Here is a 15,508-nt window from a genome sequence, read left to right on the forward strand (position 1 = left end):
CTACTCCAACCTTGTAAATAAGCCCACAAAAGTTACCAGTCTGGAAAAGAGAAATAACTACATTGCAGGCAGTTGTCCAGAGGAGTGGCAGAGAGCTCTTCTAGCATCCCACTACATTTCGATGCAGGGCAGGGCGGTGGCAGTCCTTTTTCTGGAATCCTGCTTGATTTTTATACTAAGTGCAGAGGAGGGAGGTCTTCTCTATCTTCCAGCCCACCCATTCGCCTGCAATGCAATCCCTTGTCACCTGTGGCTACCAGGAAAACACTTGAATCCGGAGGTGGGAAACCTGTGGCCTTCCAAATATATTGTTTTTCTTGGACTGTATCTCCTCTCATCCTTGATCATGGACTACGAAGGCTGCAGTTGACGCAAGCTGAGAGGCCAGCGACAACTCTCAGCAACCTGTAACAAACTGCAGTTTCCTGGATTCTTGGAGGGGGGAGCCATGAAGTTATCATAGTGTTTTAAACCTATAGTGTGAATGTGGCCTCAGGAGGATGAAGGCAATAGCCTGTACCACTAGCTGTACAGGTGAAACTCAAAAAATTAGAATATTGTGGAAAAGTTCATTTATTTCAGTAATTCAACTTAAAAGGTGAAACTAATATATGAGATAGACTCATGACATGCAAAGCGAGATATGTCAAGCCTTTATTTGTTATAATTGTGATGTTTATGGTGTACAGCTGATGAAAACCCCAAATTAACAATCTCAGAAAATTAGAATATTAAATGAAATCAGCAAAACGAGGACTGCAAATAGAGCAATATTGGACCTCTGAGAAGTAGAAGCATACACATGTACTCAGTAGTTGGTTTGGGCCCCTTTTGCATCAATTACTGCCTCAATGCGGTGTGGCATGGATGCTATCAGCCTGTGGCACTGCTGAGGTGTTATGGAAGACCAGGAAGCTTCAATAGCAGCCTTCAGCTCTTCTGCACTGCTTGGTCTCATGTCTCTCATCTTTCTCTTGGCAATGCCCCATAGATTCTCTATGGGGTTCAGGTCAGGCGGTTTGCTGGCTAATCAAGCACAGTAATCCCATGTCCATTGAACCAGGTTTTGGTACTTTTGGCAGTGTGGGCAGGTGCCAAAGTCCTACTGGAAAATGAAATCAGCATCCCCATAAAGCTCGTCTGTGGAAGCATGAAGTGCTCCAAAATCTCCTGGTAGACAGCTACGTTGACCCTGGAATTAATGAAGCACAATGGACCAACACCAGCTGATGACATGGCTCCCCAAATCTCTTTTCTGATGAGAGCAGCTTTTGCATCTCATTTGGAAACCAAGGACCCAGAGTCTGGAGGAAGAATGGGGAGGCACACAATGCCAGATGCTTGAAGTCCAGTGTGAAGTTTCCACAGTCTGTGTTGATTTGGGGTGCCACAGGCTGATTGTTAATTTGGGTTTTCATCAGCTGTACGCCATAAACATCACAATTATAACAAATAAAGGCTTGATATATCTCGCTTTGCATGTCATGAGTCTATCTCATATATTAGTTTTACCTTTTAAGTTGAATTACTGAAATAAATGAACTTTTCCACAATATTCTAATTTTTTGAGTTTCACCTGTAAGTAAGAAGGCAGGCATATGGGAGTTGGCTGAGGCTGGTGGGGCAGTGCCCTGTTTGCCCCAATGGACCAGCCTCCACTGAGAATGAGGCTGTGATTCTATGGACATAGGAAACTGCCTGATTCCAGCTCAGACTCTTTGTCCACCCTGCCCAATGTGGTCTACTCTGGCTATCCAGGGTCTCAGAGAGATAGGACTTTCCCATCCATCACTTATTATCTGTTTCCCCGCCTCCACAGAGATGCCAGGGGCTGAACCAGGAATCATCTGCAGCCACTGAGCTAGGCTCCCTCTTCAACCATCTCATCAGAAGTTCCACCGCCTTGAGAATTAGACACACACACACTGCTTTATTTCCTATAAAGGAGAGAAACAGCTTGGATAAGTTGATCCATTACAAATAAAACAGCCCCAGAACCCAACTGCTTTGGAAATGCAATATAGTAACAGTATAAGCTGTAAGCATGGAATAACCAAAAAACAAAAAAAAATGTGTTTCCCATTTATTGTGGCAGATCTTTTTATAAGAACAGCCAAGTTGGATCAGGCCAGTGATCCATCTAGCATCTACCTTTCTGCTGTCACCAGCCAAATGCCTCTGGGATGCTCACAAGCAAGGCTCCTTTTGCTGGTATTCCCTGGCATCCTGCCTTTGACCACAGGCATTTAGCTATTGGGGCTAAATATGGAGCTGTTAAGCCAGCGTGGTGTAGTGGTTAAGAGCGGTGGACTCGTAATCTGGTGAACCGGGTTCGATTCCCCGCTACTCCACATGCAGCTGTTGGGTGACCTTGGGCTAGTCACACTTCTCTGAAGTCTCTCAGCCTCACTCACCTCACAGAGTGTTTGTTGTGGGGGAGGAAGGGAAAGGAGAATGTTAGACGCTTTGAGACTCCTTCGGGTAGTGATAAAGCGTGATATCAAATCCAAACTCTTCTTCTTCTTAAGCGGCCTTGCACTAAATCACATCTCCGGCCCAACGAGCCCAGTACAATATACTCCAGGGACAGGGAACCTGTGGCACTCCAAATGTTGTGGGACTCCCAACTTCCACCATCCCTAATTGCAACTAATCTGCCCATAATAGCAAAATCTATTCTCCTACCTCCCATCATCCCTGACCAAAGGACGTCCTGGCTGGGACTGTCAGTTCCAAAACCTGGAGGACCACAGGTTTTCCCATCCCTGGTCTACTCACTGGCAAAGCTCTTTCTCAGTTCTGCTCCTTGTGACTGGAATTGCCAGCAATTGGAGCTCTGCCCATCCTTTCATGCTAAGGATGGGGTCTGCCACTGAGCTACGGGCCAGGAATGGCATGGACAGCATCAGTGCAAATTCAGCCATGTTCCTGCCACCAGCAACCTTTACAGGCGGTCAACGCTGTGGCCTAATGATGCAACAATGACGCTGAGACTCTCCCCTTGAGAATTCGCAGCCTGGCTCGTGCACATGGCTGCCCCTGTCAGTAGGAGAAAGCTGCACCCTATGTGGGTCAGCCTTTTTAGTTCTCAAGATGCTGGAGCCACAGTCAACGACAACTGCTGGACAAAAGAAAAATTCATAAACGGAGGTTGGGGAGAAAAAGCCTTAGGCTGTGTGAGGCTGCATGGCTGCCTCTGAAGTCGGGTCCCCTTTCCAGGCTGCAGCCGGTCCTTCGCCAGCCGCATCCCCTTTCCAGGCCCCCATACTGCCTTCCCCAGGGACCGGATCCCCCGCTTTCCACACGGCAATGGCCGTCTCAGCAGACGGTTCCCCCGCTTTCCATGCCGCGGCGGTGACGGCAATAGTCCCCTCGGCGGCAGAGGAGGCGGCGGTGGCGATGCTCGGCTTCTCTTTCCAGTCAGCGGCAGCCGCGGCCACCCCAATGGCTCCGGGGGCATCGGTCTGCCCGCCCTTCCAGGCAGTGTGGGTGGTCATGTGGCGCTCCAGCAGCGTGCGGTGGGAGAAGTACTTGTTGCAGATGCAGCACTGGAAGCGCTCTGGGCGGTGTGTGCGCATGTGGACGTTGAGTGAGCTCTTCTGGGTGAAGCGCTTGCAGCAGATGGAGCACTGGAAGGCCCGCACCCCCGTGTGCGTCACCATGTGCTTCAGCAGGTAGTCCCGCAGGGAGAAGGAGCGCCAGCAGATGCTGCACTGGTGGGGCTTCTCACCTGTCGCGGGGAGGGAAAAGCACAGCGGGTCAGCCGAGAGGACACAGAACCCCCAACGCTAGAACCCAGAAACTGCCCCGTGGCGCTGGACCGAGGGGGACATCCCTCCTTAGGGGATGATGCCCTAAACGGCTTTGGTCCTGGTATACCTGAAGGAGCGTCTCCACCCCCATCGTTCAGCCAGGACCCTGAGGTCCAGCTTCGAGGGCCTTTGGCAGTTCCCTCATTGCAAGAAGTTACAGGGAACCAGGCAGATGGCCTTCTCGGCAGTGGCACCCGCCCTGTGGAATGCCCTCCTGTCAAATGTCAAGGAAATGAACAACTATCTGACTTAGAAGATATCTGAAGGCAGCCCAGTGCCGGATTTACATATAGGCTATAGCTTAGGGCCCCACTCTCTTGGGGGGCCCCAAAAAATTTAAAGGAAAAATCCCCTGGGTGTACATTTCCAAAATATAAGATAAAAATAATAGTAATACCTACATACAGCAACAGTGGCAAATGGCTTTAGATAACTATTAGGTCCATAAATTACCATATAGCATATATTCAACACAAAAAACAGCGACAATTTGTTGTTGACAAAGGACAGCTGGACATATGAAGGGCCCCATTACCTTCAGTAGCTTAGGGCCTCATCAAACCTAAATCCGGCCCTGCCTGTATCTGGAAGTTTTTAATATGTGATGTTCTGTTGTGTATCTTACGTATTATGCTGGAATCCTCCCAGAGTGGCTGGGACAATCCAGTCAGATGGGCAGGATACAAGAAATTTATCATCATCATCATCATCATCATCATCATCATCATCATCTATGAATCAAATGGCCCAAACATTGTAAGCTAGCCGCAATGTGAATTTATATCTGGCATCTAAGTGTAGGTCTGTATTTATCTCTCCTGGGTACATAGTTCTTGTAAGCCAGGACTGCAACAAAATGTTGCAGCATGGGTGGCTGCTGTTCAGGATTCCAGTGACACACCCTCCCATTTTCTACTTATCCCAGACTCCCAAAAGTTAGCGTTCTGTAGTCACTGAACCTACTCTCTGAGCTTTTGGACAGGAAGGGGCTGCCTCCTTCTTTAAGGCTGTTTACCTGAATATTGTATTTCTGCAACCTCGGGGTTGGCATGTGTCCTTGAACCCTATTGCCTCTGGCTTGCCTTGGGTGGAGGTCCAGGTGTGTGTACAAGCTAGCCTACTGTACAAAGTGCAATTTGCATTCATGGCTCCGTCCACAGTGGCCTCTGGCCCAACCAACCCCTGGAAGGTTTCTCCTGGAAGGGAATACTCCCCTCTAGATGAAAAAGGGTTCCTCACCCCCACCGTACCCCCAGCAACACCCTCCCAGGAAGCTCCGCCTCATGGTGCCCATTACCAGAATGGATGAACATGTGCTTGGTGTAGTTTTTGCGGGAACTGAAGGTTTTCTGGCAGTGGCTACACTGGTAGGAGGGCTCTGAGCAGCGCGAGGGGCCGGGCTGTTGGCTCTGCTGCTCTCCAGCGCCATGCAGGGGGCCTGTGACCATGGCACCAGGGCTGAGCTGCACCATGTTGCTGGCACCGGCGTCTTGCTGCTGCTGCGGCGGCGGCTGCGCCTGGATGCTATAAAAGCCCTGGGCCACCGCAGCCGGCTGGGGCATGTGGAACTGGAAGATGCTGGTGGTGCTGGTGGCCGTGCTGGCGCTGCTGACCTCCGCCTTGAGCTCCCGTTGGATCCCCAGAGAGGAGACGAAAGTCAAGCCCCCACTGCCGCTATTGCTGCGGGGCGGAAAGGCTGCGGCAGCACCCGAGGGCCCGCCTAAGTCCTGTTTGAACTCTCCCGCCAAGCTCCTCAGGTTGGAAGCCTCCAAGCTGCAGTCCGAGTGGAACTTCTCCCTGTCCCGCGCGGCGGAAGCTGCCGCCTCTTCGCCGCTTTCCTCCCCCTGCCAGGATGGGATGAAGGACTCCGAAAAGACATCCTGGTTCCCAAAGAAATCCTGGCCCTCGGCAGTGGCGTAATCCAAGTGGAGGCTCTCCTTCCTGCCGGCCCCGCCGGCACTCCCAGAATCCTTTGCTTCCGCCTCGTCGCTGAAGCCGGCAGGGAAACTTCCGCTCCTGCCACACTCAGGGAAGCAGCTAAGTTTGGCCTCCCTTTCTTCCACCACCACCCCCTCCTGGACTTCCCCACCAACCCCCTCCTCCTCGTCCTTGATGATGACAGGCATTGTCTCGGACAGCTGAAGCCTCACCGGCTGGCGCTGTTTGCGGCTGTGGCAGCTGGGCGTGGCCTCGGCGGGGTGGAGGTACGGCCCCCCCGCCTCCCCATTGCTTATGCCCCCCTCGCAGGCGGCCGCCCTCGCCTCCCTGTGCTGGGAGGAGGAGAGGAGGTCGCGCAGCTTGTAGCGCACCTCCGAAGCGCAGAGCAGTTTGGGGGGCTCCAGGTGGGAAGCGTCGAGGTCCCCGGGCCGCGAGACGCTGCCAAGGGCCTCTTTGGGCGGCTGTTCTTGGGGCTTTGCTGGGAGGACCCTGGGAAGGGAGAGGGGCACCGGAGGCGGGGCAGTGGGAGGCTTGGGGCTGCGGCTTTGAGAGATGATCTGGGTGCATTCGTCAATGACCGTCTTGATCTGCAGGATGGAGGCGGCCGTGAGGATCTGCAGCGCTTCTGACTGGGCCACCACCAAGGAGCCGCTGTACATGAACTCCACCAGCTGGCGGACCACCTGGCTGGGGACCACGGGCGGGACCTCAATCTCCGAGTAGCCCAACAGCAGCTTGTCGTGGAAGAAGGGGCTGCCGGCGGCCAAGACACAGCGGTGAGCACGCAGCGTGGCCTCCTGGATGTGCACTGTCACGTCACAGAAATGCCCTCCCAGGCGCTGCCCGTTCAGCGTCTCCAGGAGGGACTTGCTGAAGTTCTGGAGGTGGATGTAATGGACAGCTTCAGCCATGCTGTCCCGCAACCCTCACCGGGGTAGCCAGAGATCGAGATCCTTCCAAGGAGCAGCGTGCATCCCACGCGGGACAGTCAAACAGCAGACTCTTCTCGTACAAAGCCTGAAACACAACATTATTATGAATTGTTGTTATTACCTGCCCTCCCCCAGAATTAAAAAAACCCCCAGTGTACACACTTGCTGGTATTTAACCCAAAATAAATTAGCAAAAATGTATAGTTCAAATGTTTGTTGGAAGTGTAAGGAAAAGGAAGGCACCTTTTATCCTATATGGTGGAACTGCAAAGTGATAAAGGAATTCTGGGAAATGATATACAATGAATTGAAAAAAATGTTTAAAATAACCTTTGTTAAAAAACCAGAAGCCTTTCTATTAGGAATTGTAGGTGCAGATACCGAAAAAACTGAAAAGACCGTTTGTGTACGCTACGACAGCTGCAAGGATGGTGCTTGCCCAGAGATGGAAAGACGACAAGATACCTACTAGGGCGGACTGACAGAAGAAATTATTGGATGACGCTGAGATGGCAAGATTAACCGGGAAAATCAGAAAGACCACAGTAAACACTTGAACTTTAGCAGGCTTTAAATAACTCCTGCAATGATACATAGACTTTGGATATAATGGAGGATGGCAAATTAGATGGAATTGTTATATGCAGTTAAAAAGTTATTTAGGAACCCGTGGAGGGGAGGAGGGAAGTTTTGGGATTCAGAAGAATCTTGTGCAAAATTCTAATATTTGTAATAACATTATTTGTGCGAATGAACTTGTAAAACCAAATTTAAAAATTATTAAAAAACAAACAGTGTAAATGTAGTTAATTCAGAAGGGTGGGCCCTGAAAACACCCATCTGAGGCGTCGAAGGCCTTTGGTATTTGGTGACAGCTGTACATCGAAGAAGCCAGGCGCACCTCTGTGGGAAGGGAATTCCACAACTTGAGGGCTGCCACAGAGAATGGGGAAAGCCTGGGGCAAAATAGCAACAGCACACACTAGGACAAGGAGTGCGTATAACCCAGGCTGCCCTCTAAAGAGCTCAGGGAAATGCACCCCAACCAGCAACACACCTGGGACTAGTGGAGCAAGCCATCCAAACAAGTGGTGGATTTGATAGTTTGATCAAGTAAGTCAGTGTCAATACGCAATGCAGTTTTGAAATAGCAGGTAACAAGAATGTTACAGATTCATGCACAGAGCTATTTTACAAAAGTGAGATGTGCCGGGGTTTTAAAGCAGCGTTTCACCAAAAAGGCAGAGCAGAAATTGTAATAGAAGGTACAGCTGGTTTCAGGTGCTGCAGAGTGGGAGAGTGGCTGACATAACAAGACAGCCAGATTGCCTTCCAAATTTCTCTAATGGAGGAGAATCCATGGAAAAAATTTAAAATTAAAATGACTGCACCTCTACTATTTTTTTCTCTTTTGAGAAACAGGGAGATAAACCACTTGATCCTACACAGAAAGAGAGATACAACTAAGTGTTGTGCATCCGACCACCAGGAGCTCCCAATGATAGGCAGGGGAATGGATCCAGGGGGTCTGGGACCCAGTTAAAAGGTCCTGACTCGACAGGAAGAAAATGGTTTTCTCTGGAAGCTGCAGCTGGGCGCCTCCACCCTCCTTTCACCGGGAATCATTTCCCAGGGCAACAAAACACCTCTGACCCCAGGAGCTTTGACACCCGGATAGCTCCACCAGCAGCAATGAATTCTCCCCACCCACCCGAGGAAAGAAATCGGGAGCTGCTGGGCTTCAAATCCGGCCAGAACGCAGCACATGCAGAAGCCCCGCCTCCCTCCAGGTGTGCAAAGGTTAATAGGTGGCGAAATGCGCTTTGTCCATGCTCAGAGGCGCCCTCGCCTTCCTCGTGCGCCCTGAGTCCTGCCTCTCTACCTGCCCCCAAATCCGGGCTCTCCTATTCGGATCAGACCTAGGAGTCCGGGCTCCCGTCCGCTACCTGGGAGCCGAACGATGCACAGGATACTTGGGAGCGGAGGGAGGGAGGGGCGGGGCAAAGGCCGGGTGGGCGTGGCTTGCGCCCGGGTTGGAGGCGGGGCCCCTCTCACCTGCCGTCTCGGTCTCCCGCCAGGACTGGCCGTGCCGCCTCCGCTGCTTCCTGGCTTCCCTCCCCGCGGCCTTCTTCCGCGCACGTCCCTTTCCTCCCACCGCTTCCGCGCCGCCCATAGAGAGAGAAAAGCTAGAGGCACACGCGCCCTGTGGCTGCGGGGAAAAGCACAGCGCTTCTGCAAGAAAGCCGATTGAATTCAATGGCTGATAACGGCGGGGTTCAATCCACCTGCATGTTCTTGCATTGCAGGGGGTTGGGCTAGATGGCCGTCGGGGTCCCTTCCAACTCTGCAATCCTACGATTTGATTTTAAATATATTTTCATTAAAGATTTATTGGTTTACAAAAGCATGTGCAACGTCTCATTTTTCAGGTTGCGTTTTCTACAGATGCAAGTTTCATTTGTTGCGAGACGTTAGTGTTACGTTCTGCAATTCTACGGTTTGGAGTACCTCGGCTTGGCTGCGCTCATTCGGGGGGTGCGCACGGGGAGCGGCGGTGCTCCGCCTGGCGGGAGCCCAGCGTAGACGCAGAAAGGAAGAGAACGGAAAGCGGCGTGGCGATCTCTCTGCCCGTAGTTTCCGCACTGCCATGCCCTGCCCATTGCCAATCTCCTGAAACTCGGGATAGCGCGCAGTAGGCCTGCGGTCCAGCGAAAGCGGCGCGGGGATCCCTGGCCAGGCTGGAGGGCCGGCAGGTCAGGCCACTGCTGACCATTAAGAACAGAAGGAGAGCCCGGCTGGGTCAGGCCGGCGGCCCCTTCTCACCGCGGCCGACCTGGGGGGGGGGAACTAGTGAGTAGGATCCGCGCCCAGGGGCACTCTCTCTCCCCTCCCGTGGGTCCCAGCAGCTGGCAAGCCCTGGCCGCCTTACTTGGGGCTGATGGGGCTTAGTCCTGGTGGTGCATCATCTGGCCTGCACCGCCTTACTTTATCCCTAAATAAGGCGGCATTTCCTCTCGGCTGAAGCCCCATCTCCGCTGTTAGCGCTGGATTAGTTACAGGGCCGTCGTAAAACGCCCCCCAATTTCCCCCTTCCTCCCGCGCAACCTGCCAAATTCTGCAGTGCAGGGTGATGTTGCTATAGGCGCACATAGCATACACACAATCTCGTGATAACGAGACTACACTGCAGGGTTGTTGTAAAGTCACTGTCTGCCACATTCCCTCCCCACGCAGTGAGCTGGAAACAGTGTGGGGTCTCGGATTCTGACTTATTTTACTTGCGGGCAGATCGATGCCGTTTCCACCCCGCTAGCAAAGAGTAAAAAGGGAGTCAAAAAGTATTCCGGAAGTCCTGGTGTTAAGCAGGGGAAGTATCACTCTTCTCCTTTTTAAAAGTCTATGTGTTCGCCGGTCAAATCCGTAGCAAATAAGGGGGAGAAATACAGAGGGGCATCATTGTCTTTTAGACGATTTCCGGGTTCTCCTCTTCCGGAGCAGCGTTAGCGTATCCCTTCCAAGCAAGATTTTTACATTCATTAGCTCCGATTGGGCACTAGCAAGGTAGCAGTCAAGAGAAACGCTTCTGCTCTTTTTAACCCTGGATACTTAAATGTGTGGAATGCATGCATTTGGAGGCGTTTTCTAACAATTTTAGAAATTAACCCACCAGATGCAAATTTCAAGCCTCCCCATGTTGGGAAAACTGAAGTTAGGAGAGAGGAGCTCGTGCCTGATGACAGTCTAGCCCAATGTCAGTATTGCAAGTTCTTAGTCGGGTTAAGGCTAAGACACATTTACAACAACCTTGTAATGTAGTCGAGTGGTTTGGATTATTTTCCAGCCAAATATGCTACGTACAAAACACTCCCCAGGTTGCAGCAAAGCCAGGATACTTAAATGGACGACTTAGACCTCCCAGGCAGCCCCAACCCAGCACTCAATTGCAGGTAGAAGCTGTCAGCTTATTTAACTTGCATGCAGTTACGTCTAAAAAACTACCCACCACCTCTTAACAATTTTACACGATGTAAAATTTACATTACAAGGAGCAGGACATCCTGGTTGGTTGGTTGGTTTGTTTGTAGCTGTGCTGGTCCAATCATTGTTGTCCTAAAATTCGGCTCATTTTTAAGGGCATTTATAATTATAATGGGAAAGAGGAAGAAAATAACAGTGGGCTGGCTTCAACTAAGTTCTACTTAGAGTAGGTCCCTTAAAATTGATGGACCTAATTAGTCATCTCCATTAATTTAAATGAGTATAAACTATACAGTATAAACCATACAGTATAAACCATACAGTATACAGTATAAATCACATATTACAAATAAGATACGGATTAAAGTAAAGGTAAAGGGACCCCTGACCATTAGGTTCAGTCGTGACTGACTCTGGGGTTGCGGCGCTCATCTCACTTTATTGGCCGAGGGAGCCGGCGTACAGCTTCCGGGTCATGTGGCCAGCATGACTAACCTGCTTCTGGCGAACCAGAGCAGCGCACGGAAACACTGTTTACCTTCCCGCCGGAGCGGTCCCTATTTATCTACTTGCACTTTGACGTGCTTTTGAACTGCTAGATTGGCAGGAGCAGGGACTGAGCAACGGGAGATCACCCCGTTGTGGGGATTCGAACCGCCGACCTTCTGATCGGCAAGTCCTAGGCTCTGTGGTTTAACCCACAGTGCCACCCATGTCCCTTAAGATATGGATTAGATTAATATTAATGCTACTTGTTTTCATCATTCAGGGGACAGAAGTGAGAGACCTTGCTTGCTTTCTGGAATTTTTAAGTCATCTGGTATGGAGATAGGTGGTTATTGAACTGAATAAGACCTCTTCCTTTTTACAGGAAACAAGAGAAGTGGGTGCAACATGTGACACAATTTTAAGTGGCCTTTTGACTTCGCCTTTGACATCTCCTGGTTGCATTTTGTCCTATTTTACCCAGTACTAAATCTCTCCACCCTTTGATGTGTGACGTAATAAGGGCAGCCGCAGTGGTGTGATAATTGCAGGCTATGTCCTGCTTTGAACCTATGTTTTTCTGCTATGACCTTTGCCCATTCCTACCCCCGCTGCTCTCCTGCAATAGCTGCTTCCATGCCCTGTTTATTCTCAGGCCTCCAGCAAACAAAAGCTGTCTGAGGCACTAATTGGGCATTAGCACTAGTTCCTTTTCTAGCCTACTTCCGCCCTCATTGCTGCCAAACTCATAGAAAGAAGATGCCTGGCTTACACACTCTGCAGATGCTGGTGTGAGAAAGGAGAAAACCCAAACGGTGCTGGCTCCAGCATTTTTTGGTGGGGAGTGGGGACTCCGGCACTACACCCTCAGGTGGCCTCCCAATCTGGAAGAGGAAAGAATCCTGTCCTGATGGCACTCTATCAATTAAATAACCATTACCTTTCTTGGATTCTTTATATAAAATGAGTTGGGGTGGTGGGCCCTCTGCTGGTTGTGGAATCCTGACAAATACCCAGCCTTGCTATTCTTTGGAACAAGCGCTGCAGAAAATATCCAAGCATGTTTTGGGGTAAGATGAAGGCTCCTATAATAAGGGATGGCTTTGGAAAATGAGTGAGGTCCCAACTAAAGAATGGCAACTTAAACTGATGGAATATGCGCAGCTTGCAGACCTAACATATAGAATAAGAGAACAAGAAGAACATCAAGAAGATTGGAAAATGTTTATTGAATATATTGGGGGGAGGAATTGTGCACACTTGAAAATGTTGGCAGCATTAAGATAAATTCAACAGTGTAAGCAAGTTTTGATGGGTGTATTAATGGAATACTGAATGGTTTAGCTTATGTAAAATATGCAGGGGTTTATGATATGCAAAATGAACCATGGAAAGAGAAGAAGGGAAGTCATTTTAAGGTTGTTTAAATGAATATTCTAAAGTGTAAAACAGAAAATGTGTTTGTGTGTGTGTGTCGGTGTGTGAGTATAATGCTTTCATACTCTCTGCAATGGCAAATAAACCAGCTAGCTTAACCCTTCCTAGAGCCTTCACTTCTGCCACCAAGTGAATGCCTTTATTTTTACTGGCTGCTTCTACTGAAACAATAATTTAATCCTTGTAATTTGTAATCTTGGATTGCCTCTGGCCTCAAAACTGAATCTGAGCACCCTTCCCCTGATATGACGGGGCTCTGTTCCCAAGCTGCCCGGAGCCAGTGCGCAAATCATTCTTGTCTTCCCAAGGTAAATGATAGAACTGCCTTTGTGCCTGGCCCCATCCCATTCAGTATGGACCGCCAGGGGAATCAAACACACAAGACTCTTTGTCTTGTATAGCACGCCTGACCTACATTCCTGAGTGAAGGCTCTTCGTTTCTACAGCACAACAGGCTAAGAATCCAGAGGCATGAAGAAAACCTCAAGCAAAATCTCAGAGTGAAATGGAACATTAAGATCTTAATGGGGTTGCGTTTTTGGGTGGTAAAGATCAGCGCTGCAGGCTTGGCTAGTTCTCCCAAACATGCTGTATCTTTTCCTTGGGCTTCTGTTATCCTCCTGGCTTTTGGCCAGTGTTCCCCCTGCCTGCCCTAAAACGCTCAAAAGTGGTTAAACCCTAAAGCATGTTCTTTGCTCTATAGCATTAGGATAAACATCCCCATGCAATTAATAAAAATGTACAAGAGAACACAAGTTTTATATATTTACTACTGAATCAAGCCAATCAGCCTTGAAGCAAGGTTCCTTCAGTCTCCTGGCTGATCATCCCAATTCTAAGGGTGGTTTGGCGCCACAATAACCGTTTTTGCTTGGGGAAAATCATTCTGACAAGTGTTTTCATTGTGGGGATCCTTGCCAGGTTTGGGTTGTGTACACACTATATAAAGCACACACACCTAAATACAGCTGTTTCCTGCCATTCTCATGGGTAAGTCATGGGGGAATAGAAGTCCGCATGCGTGGAAAAGGTAGGGGAGTAGCGACATTTGTCCAATTATGTTCATTGTTGTGTTGTGTGTGAATGAAACTTAGTGCAATATGCTGGCATATCTGTCAGAAAGCCACAGTTCCATAATGCAGCAGGTACTGCAGTGTGAAAGGAATGTTAGAGAACAGGACAGAAGCACTGGCGTTATAATCAAAGAAACTAGTGCAATATTCCCCATGTTTGAATACACCCTTAGTGTTATGTGTGAGCCTTACCCACAGGCCAACAACTAATGTCAATAAACCATGATCTGAAGCCCTAGTTTGTTACTGGATTACAAACTCTGGTTTGTTTTAACTATGGCTTGGTGTTATGTGTGAGCCCAGCAGCACCCATCTTTAATCATGGCTTGTTTGGCCACCCCATCCCAGATTTTCCTACTCATATTGAAATACTGCTCCTCAATGAGGCCAAACTTAGATTCACAAAATTTTTAGGGGTATGCGTCCCCCTGTGTCGCCCCCAGAAAAAAACCCCATTCCTGAATATCAGGAAATTCAGGTTGCACAACTGCAGTTCATTGGAAGTGCTTGCTCAACAAGCCAAACTTCCCTCAGAGATAGGACTTTTGTGACAAGGAAAGTGGTCAAAGATACACTGGTCAATAAGTGATCACACTTATTTGGAAGCAACTTCAGCTAACCTCCCCACAAACAAATCGGGATGAATGCAGGTAAGCAGTAAGCAGGTCACCTGGAAGCTCCCCTAGCAGCAAGCATCTGTCATGTCTTTCAAACAGGGATGTCTTTCAGATGGAGACCTCTGTAAGGTCACTCACACAGTTTATGAGAGAGCAGCAAAGATTGGACTGCAGGTCCAGGTGATCAACAGTTTGGTATCAAGGGTGCCATTTTGGTACAGTAGTACCTCGGGTTACAGACGCTTCAGGTTATAGACTCCGCTAATGCAGAAATAGTACCTCGGGTTAAGAACTTTGCTTCAGGATGAGAACAGAAATCGTGTGCCAGCGGCGTGGTGGCAGTGGGAGGCCCCATTAGCAAAAGTGGTACCTCAGGTTAAGAACAGTTTCAGGTTAAGAACAGACCTCCAGAACGAATTAAGATCTTAACCTGAGGTACCACTGTATTCACTTTGTGTGTGTGTGTGTAAATATTTTGAAGAGGGGGACAAGGTTCACACTGAGATTTAGGGGCCCACTTTTGAATATGTTGAAGGTTAAATTGCAAACAAACAAAAAACCTTCCAGAAAACAAGCCTACAGCAAATCTCAGTTCTTTTTTGTTGCAGCTCCCTTTATAACAGTAGTCAGAGTGTAGAATCAGTGGACCAGTCAGATATACAGCATCTCCTGAGGATAAAAATCTGTGTAAGTGGGACATGCATCAGTGTGTTGTAATGCAGACTGCTGCTTCTCCAGGAAATCGCTCATGTGCTTCCCATTCCTCCCTTCCACCTATTTCTCTCCCCCTACCTCTGATAACCACATTGATTTACTTCAGGGTGAAAGTTCAGCCCCTTTATAGGTTTTTCCCCTCTTGAAAGTTTTGTGGTTGTTTTTTGCCCAAGGCAATGGTGTAGCGTGGGTTGTTGGCTTCCAGGGCGGGGAAAGTGTTGTTCCCCCTCCCGGAGGACTGGGCAGCTGTGGGGGGTGCACTGAGCCCACACGGAGGGTGGACAGAGCCCAGGAGGCACATGGCTGCTGGCGCTGCCACTGCTGGTGGCGGTAGGAGTGCGCCTTCTTGGTTTGGCGGTTGCACTGCTCCTGGTCTCTCCCTGCCTCAGCCAGGGGTGCCAACTTGAATAAATATTTGGGGGGGGAGGCAAGCCCTGCCCACATAATCACTCACATGGTGCCATGGTGCACACATACCATTTGAATGGCAATGTCCATCAACTTGGGAGGGGCTCAAATAT

General features: G+C 49.5%; 1 protein-coding gene and 1 long non-coding RNA gene across 4 annotated transcripts; one reads left to right on the forward strand and one right to left on the reverse strand.

Annotated features, from left to right (window-relative positions):
* Window positions 1–1,914: 1,914 nt before the first annotated feature.
* On the reverse strand, window positions 1,915–8,854 carry ZBTB45 (zinc finger and BTB domain containing 45). Of its 2 annotated transcripts, none has more exons than XM_083580559.1 (3): window positions 8,738–8,854; window positions 5,110–6,767; window positions 1,915–3,730 (listed from the first exon to the last, which is right to left on the reverse strand). In XM_083580559.1, exons 2-3 carry the CDS (start codon window positions 6,659–6,661, stop codon window positions 3,168–3,170), a joined length of 2,115 nt encoding a protein of 704 aa, XP_083436685.1. In that variant the 5' UTR covers window positions 6,662–6,767; window positions 8,738–8,854; the 3' UTR covers window positions 1,915–3,167. The 2 variants fall into 2 exon arrangements, with proteins under 2 accessions (XP_083436685.1, XP_083436686.1); XM_083580560.1 differs by lacking the exon at window positions 8,738–8,854 and adding an exon at window positions 8,394–8,619.
* Window positions 8,855–9,120: 266 nt separating this feature from the next.
* On the forward strand, window positions 9,121–12,777 carry LOC310746730. Of its 2 annotated transcripts, none has more exons than XR_014540781.1 (2): window positions 9,121–10,243; window positions 11,532–12,777. It is a non-coding gene; the product is annotated as an uncharacterized lncRNA (long non-coding RNA). The 2 variants fall into 2 exon arrangements; XR_014540782.1 differs by lacking the exon at window positions 9,121–10,243 and adding an exon at window positions 10,257–10,629.
* Window positions 12,778–15,508: the final 2,731 nt, after the last annotated feature.

The sequence above is a fragment of the Podarcis filfolensis genome, assembly GCF_964270895.1.
Source record: "Podarcis filfolensis genome assembly, chromosome: 13".
NCBI classification, from domain to species: domain Eukaryota; kingdom Metazoa; phylum Chordata; class Lepidosauria; order Squamata; family Lacertidae; genus Podarcis; species Podarcis filfolensis.

Excerpts from the sequence above, each read along its gene's own strand:
- ZBTB45 (XM_083580559.1), bottom strand. The coding sequence starts at position 6,661 with ATGGCTGAAGCTGTCCATTACATCCACCTCCAGAACTTCAGCAAGTCC. Across the intron at positions 3,731-5,109 it reads GCACATGTTCATCCATTCTG|GTGAGAAGCCCCACCAGTGC; the intron begins GTAATGGGCACC and ends TCCCCGCGACAG.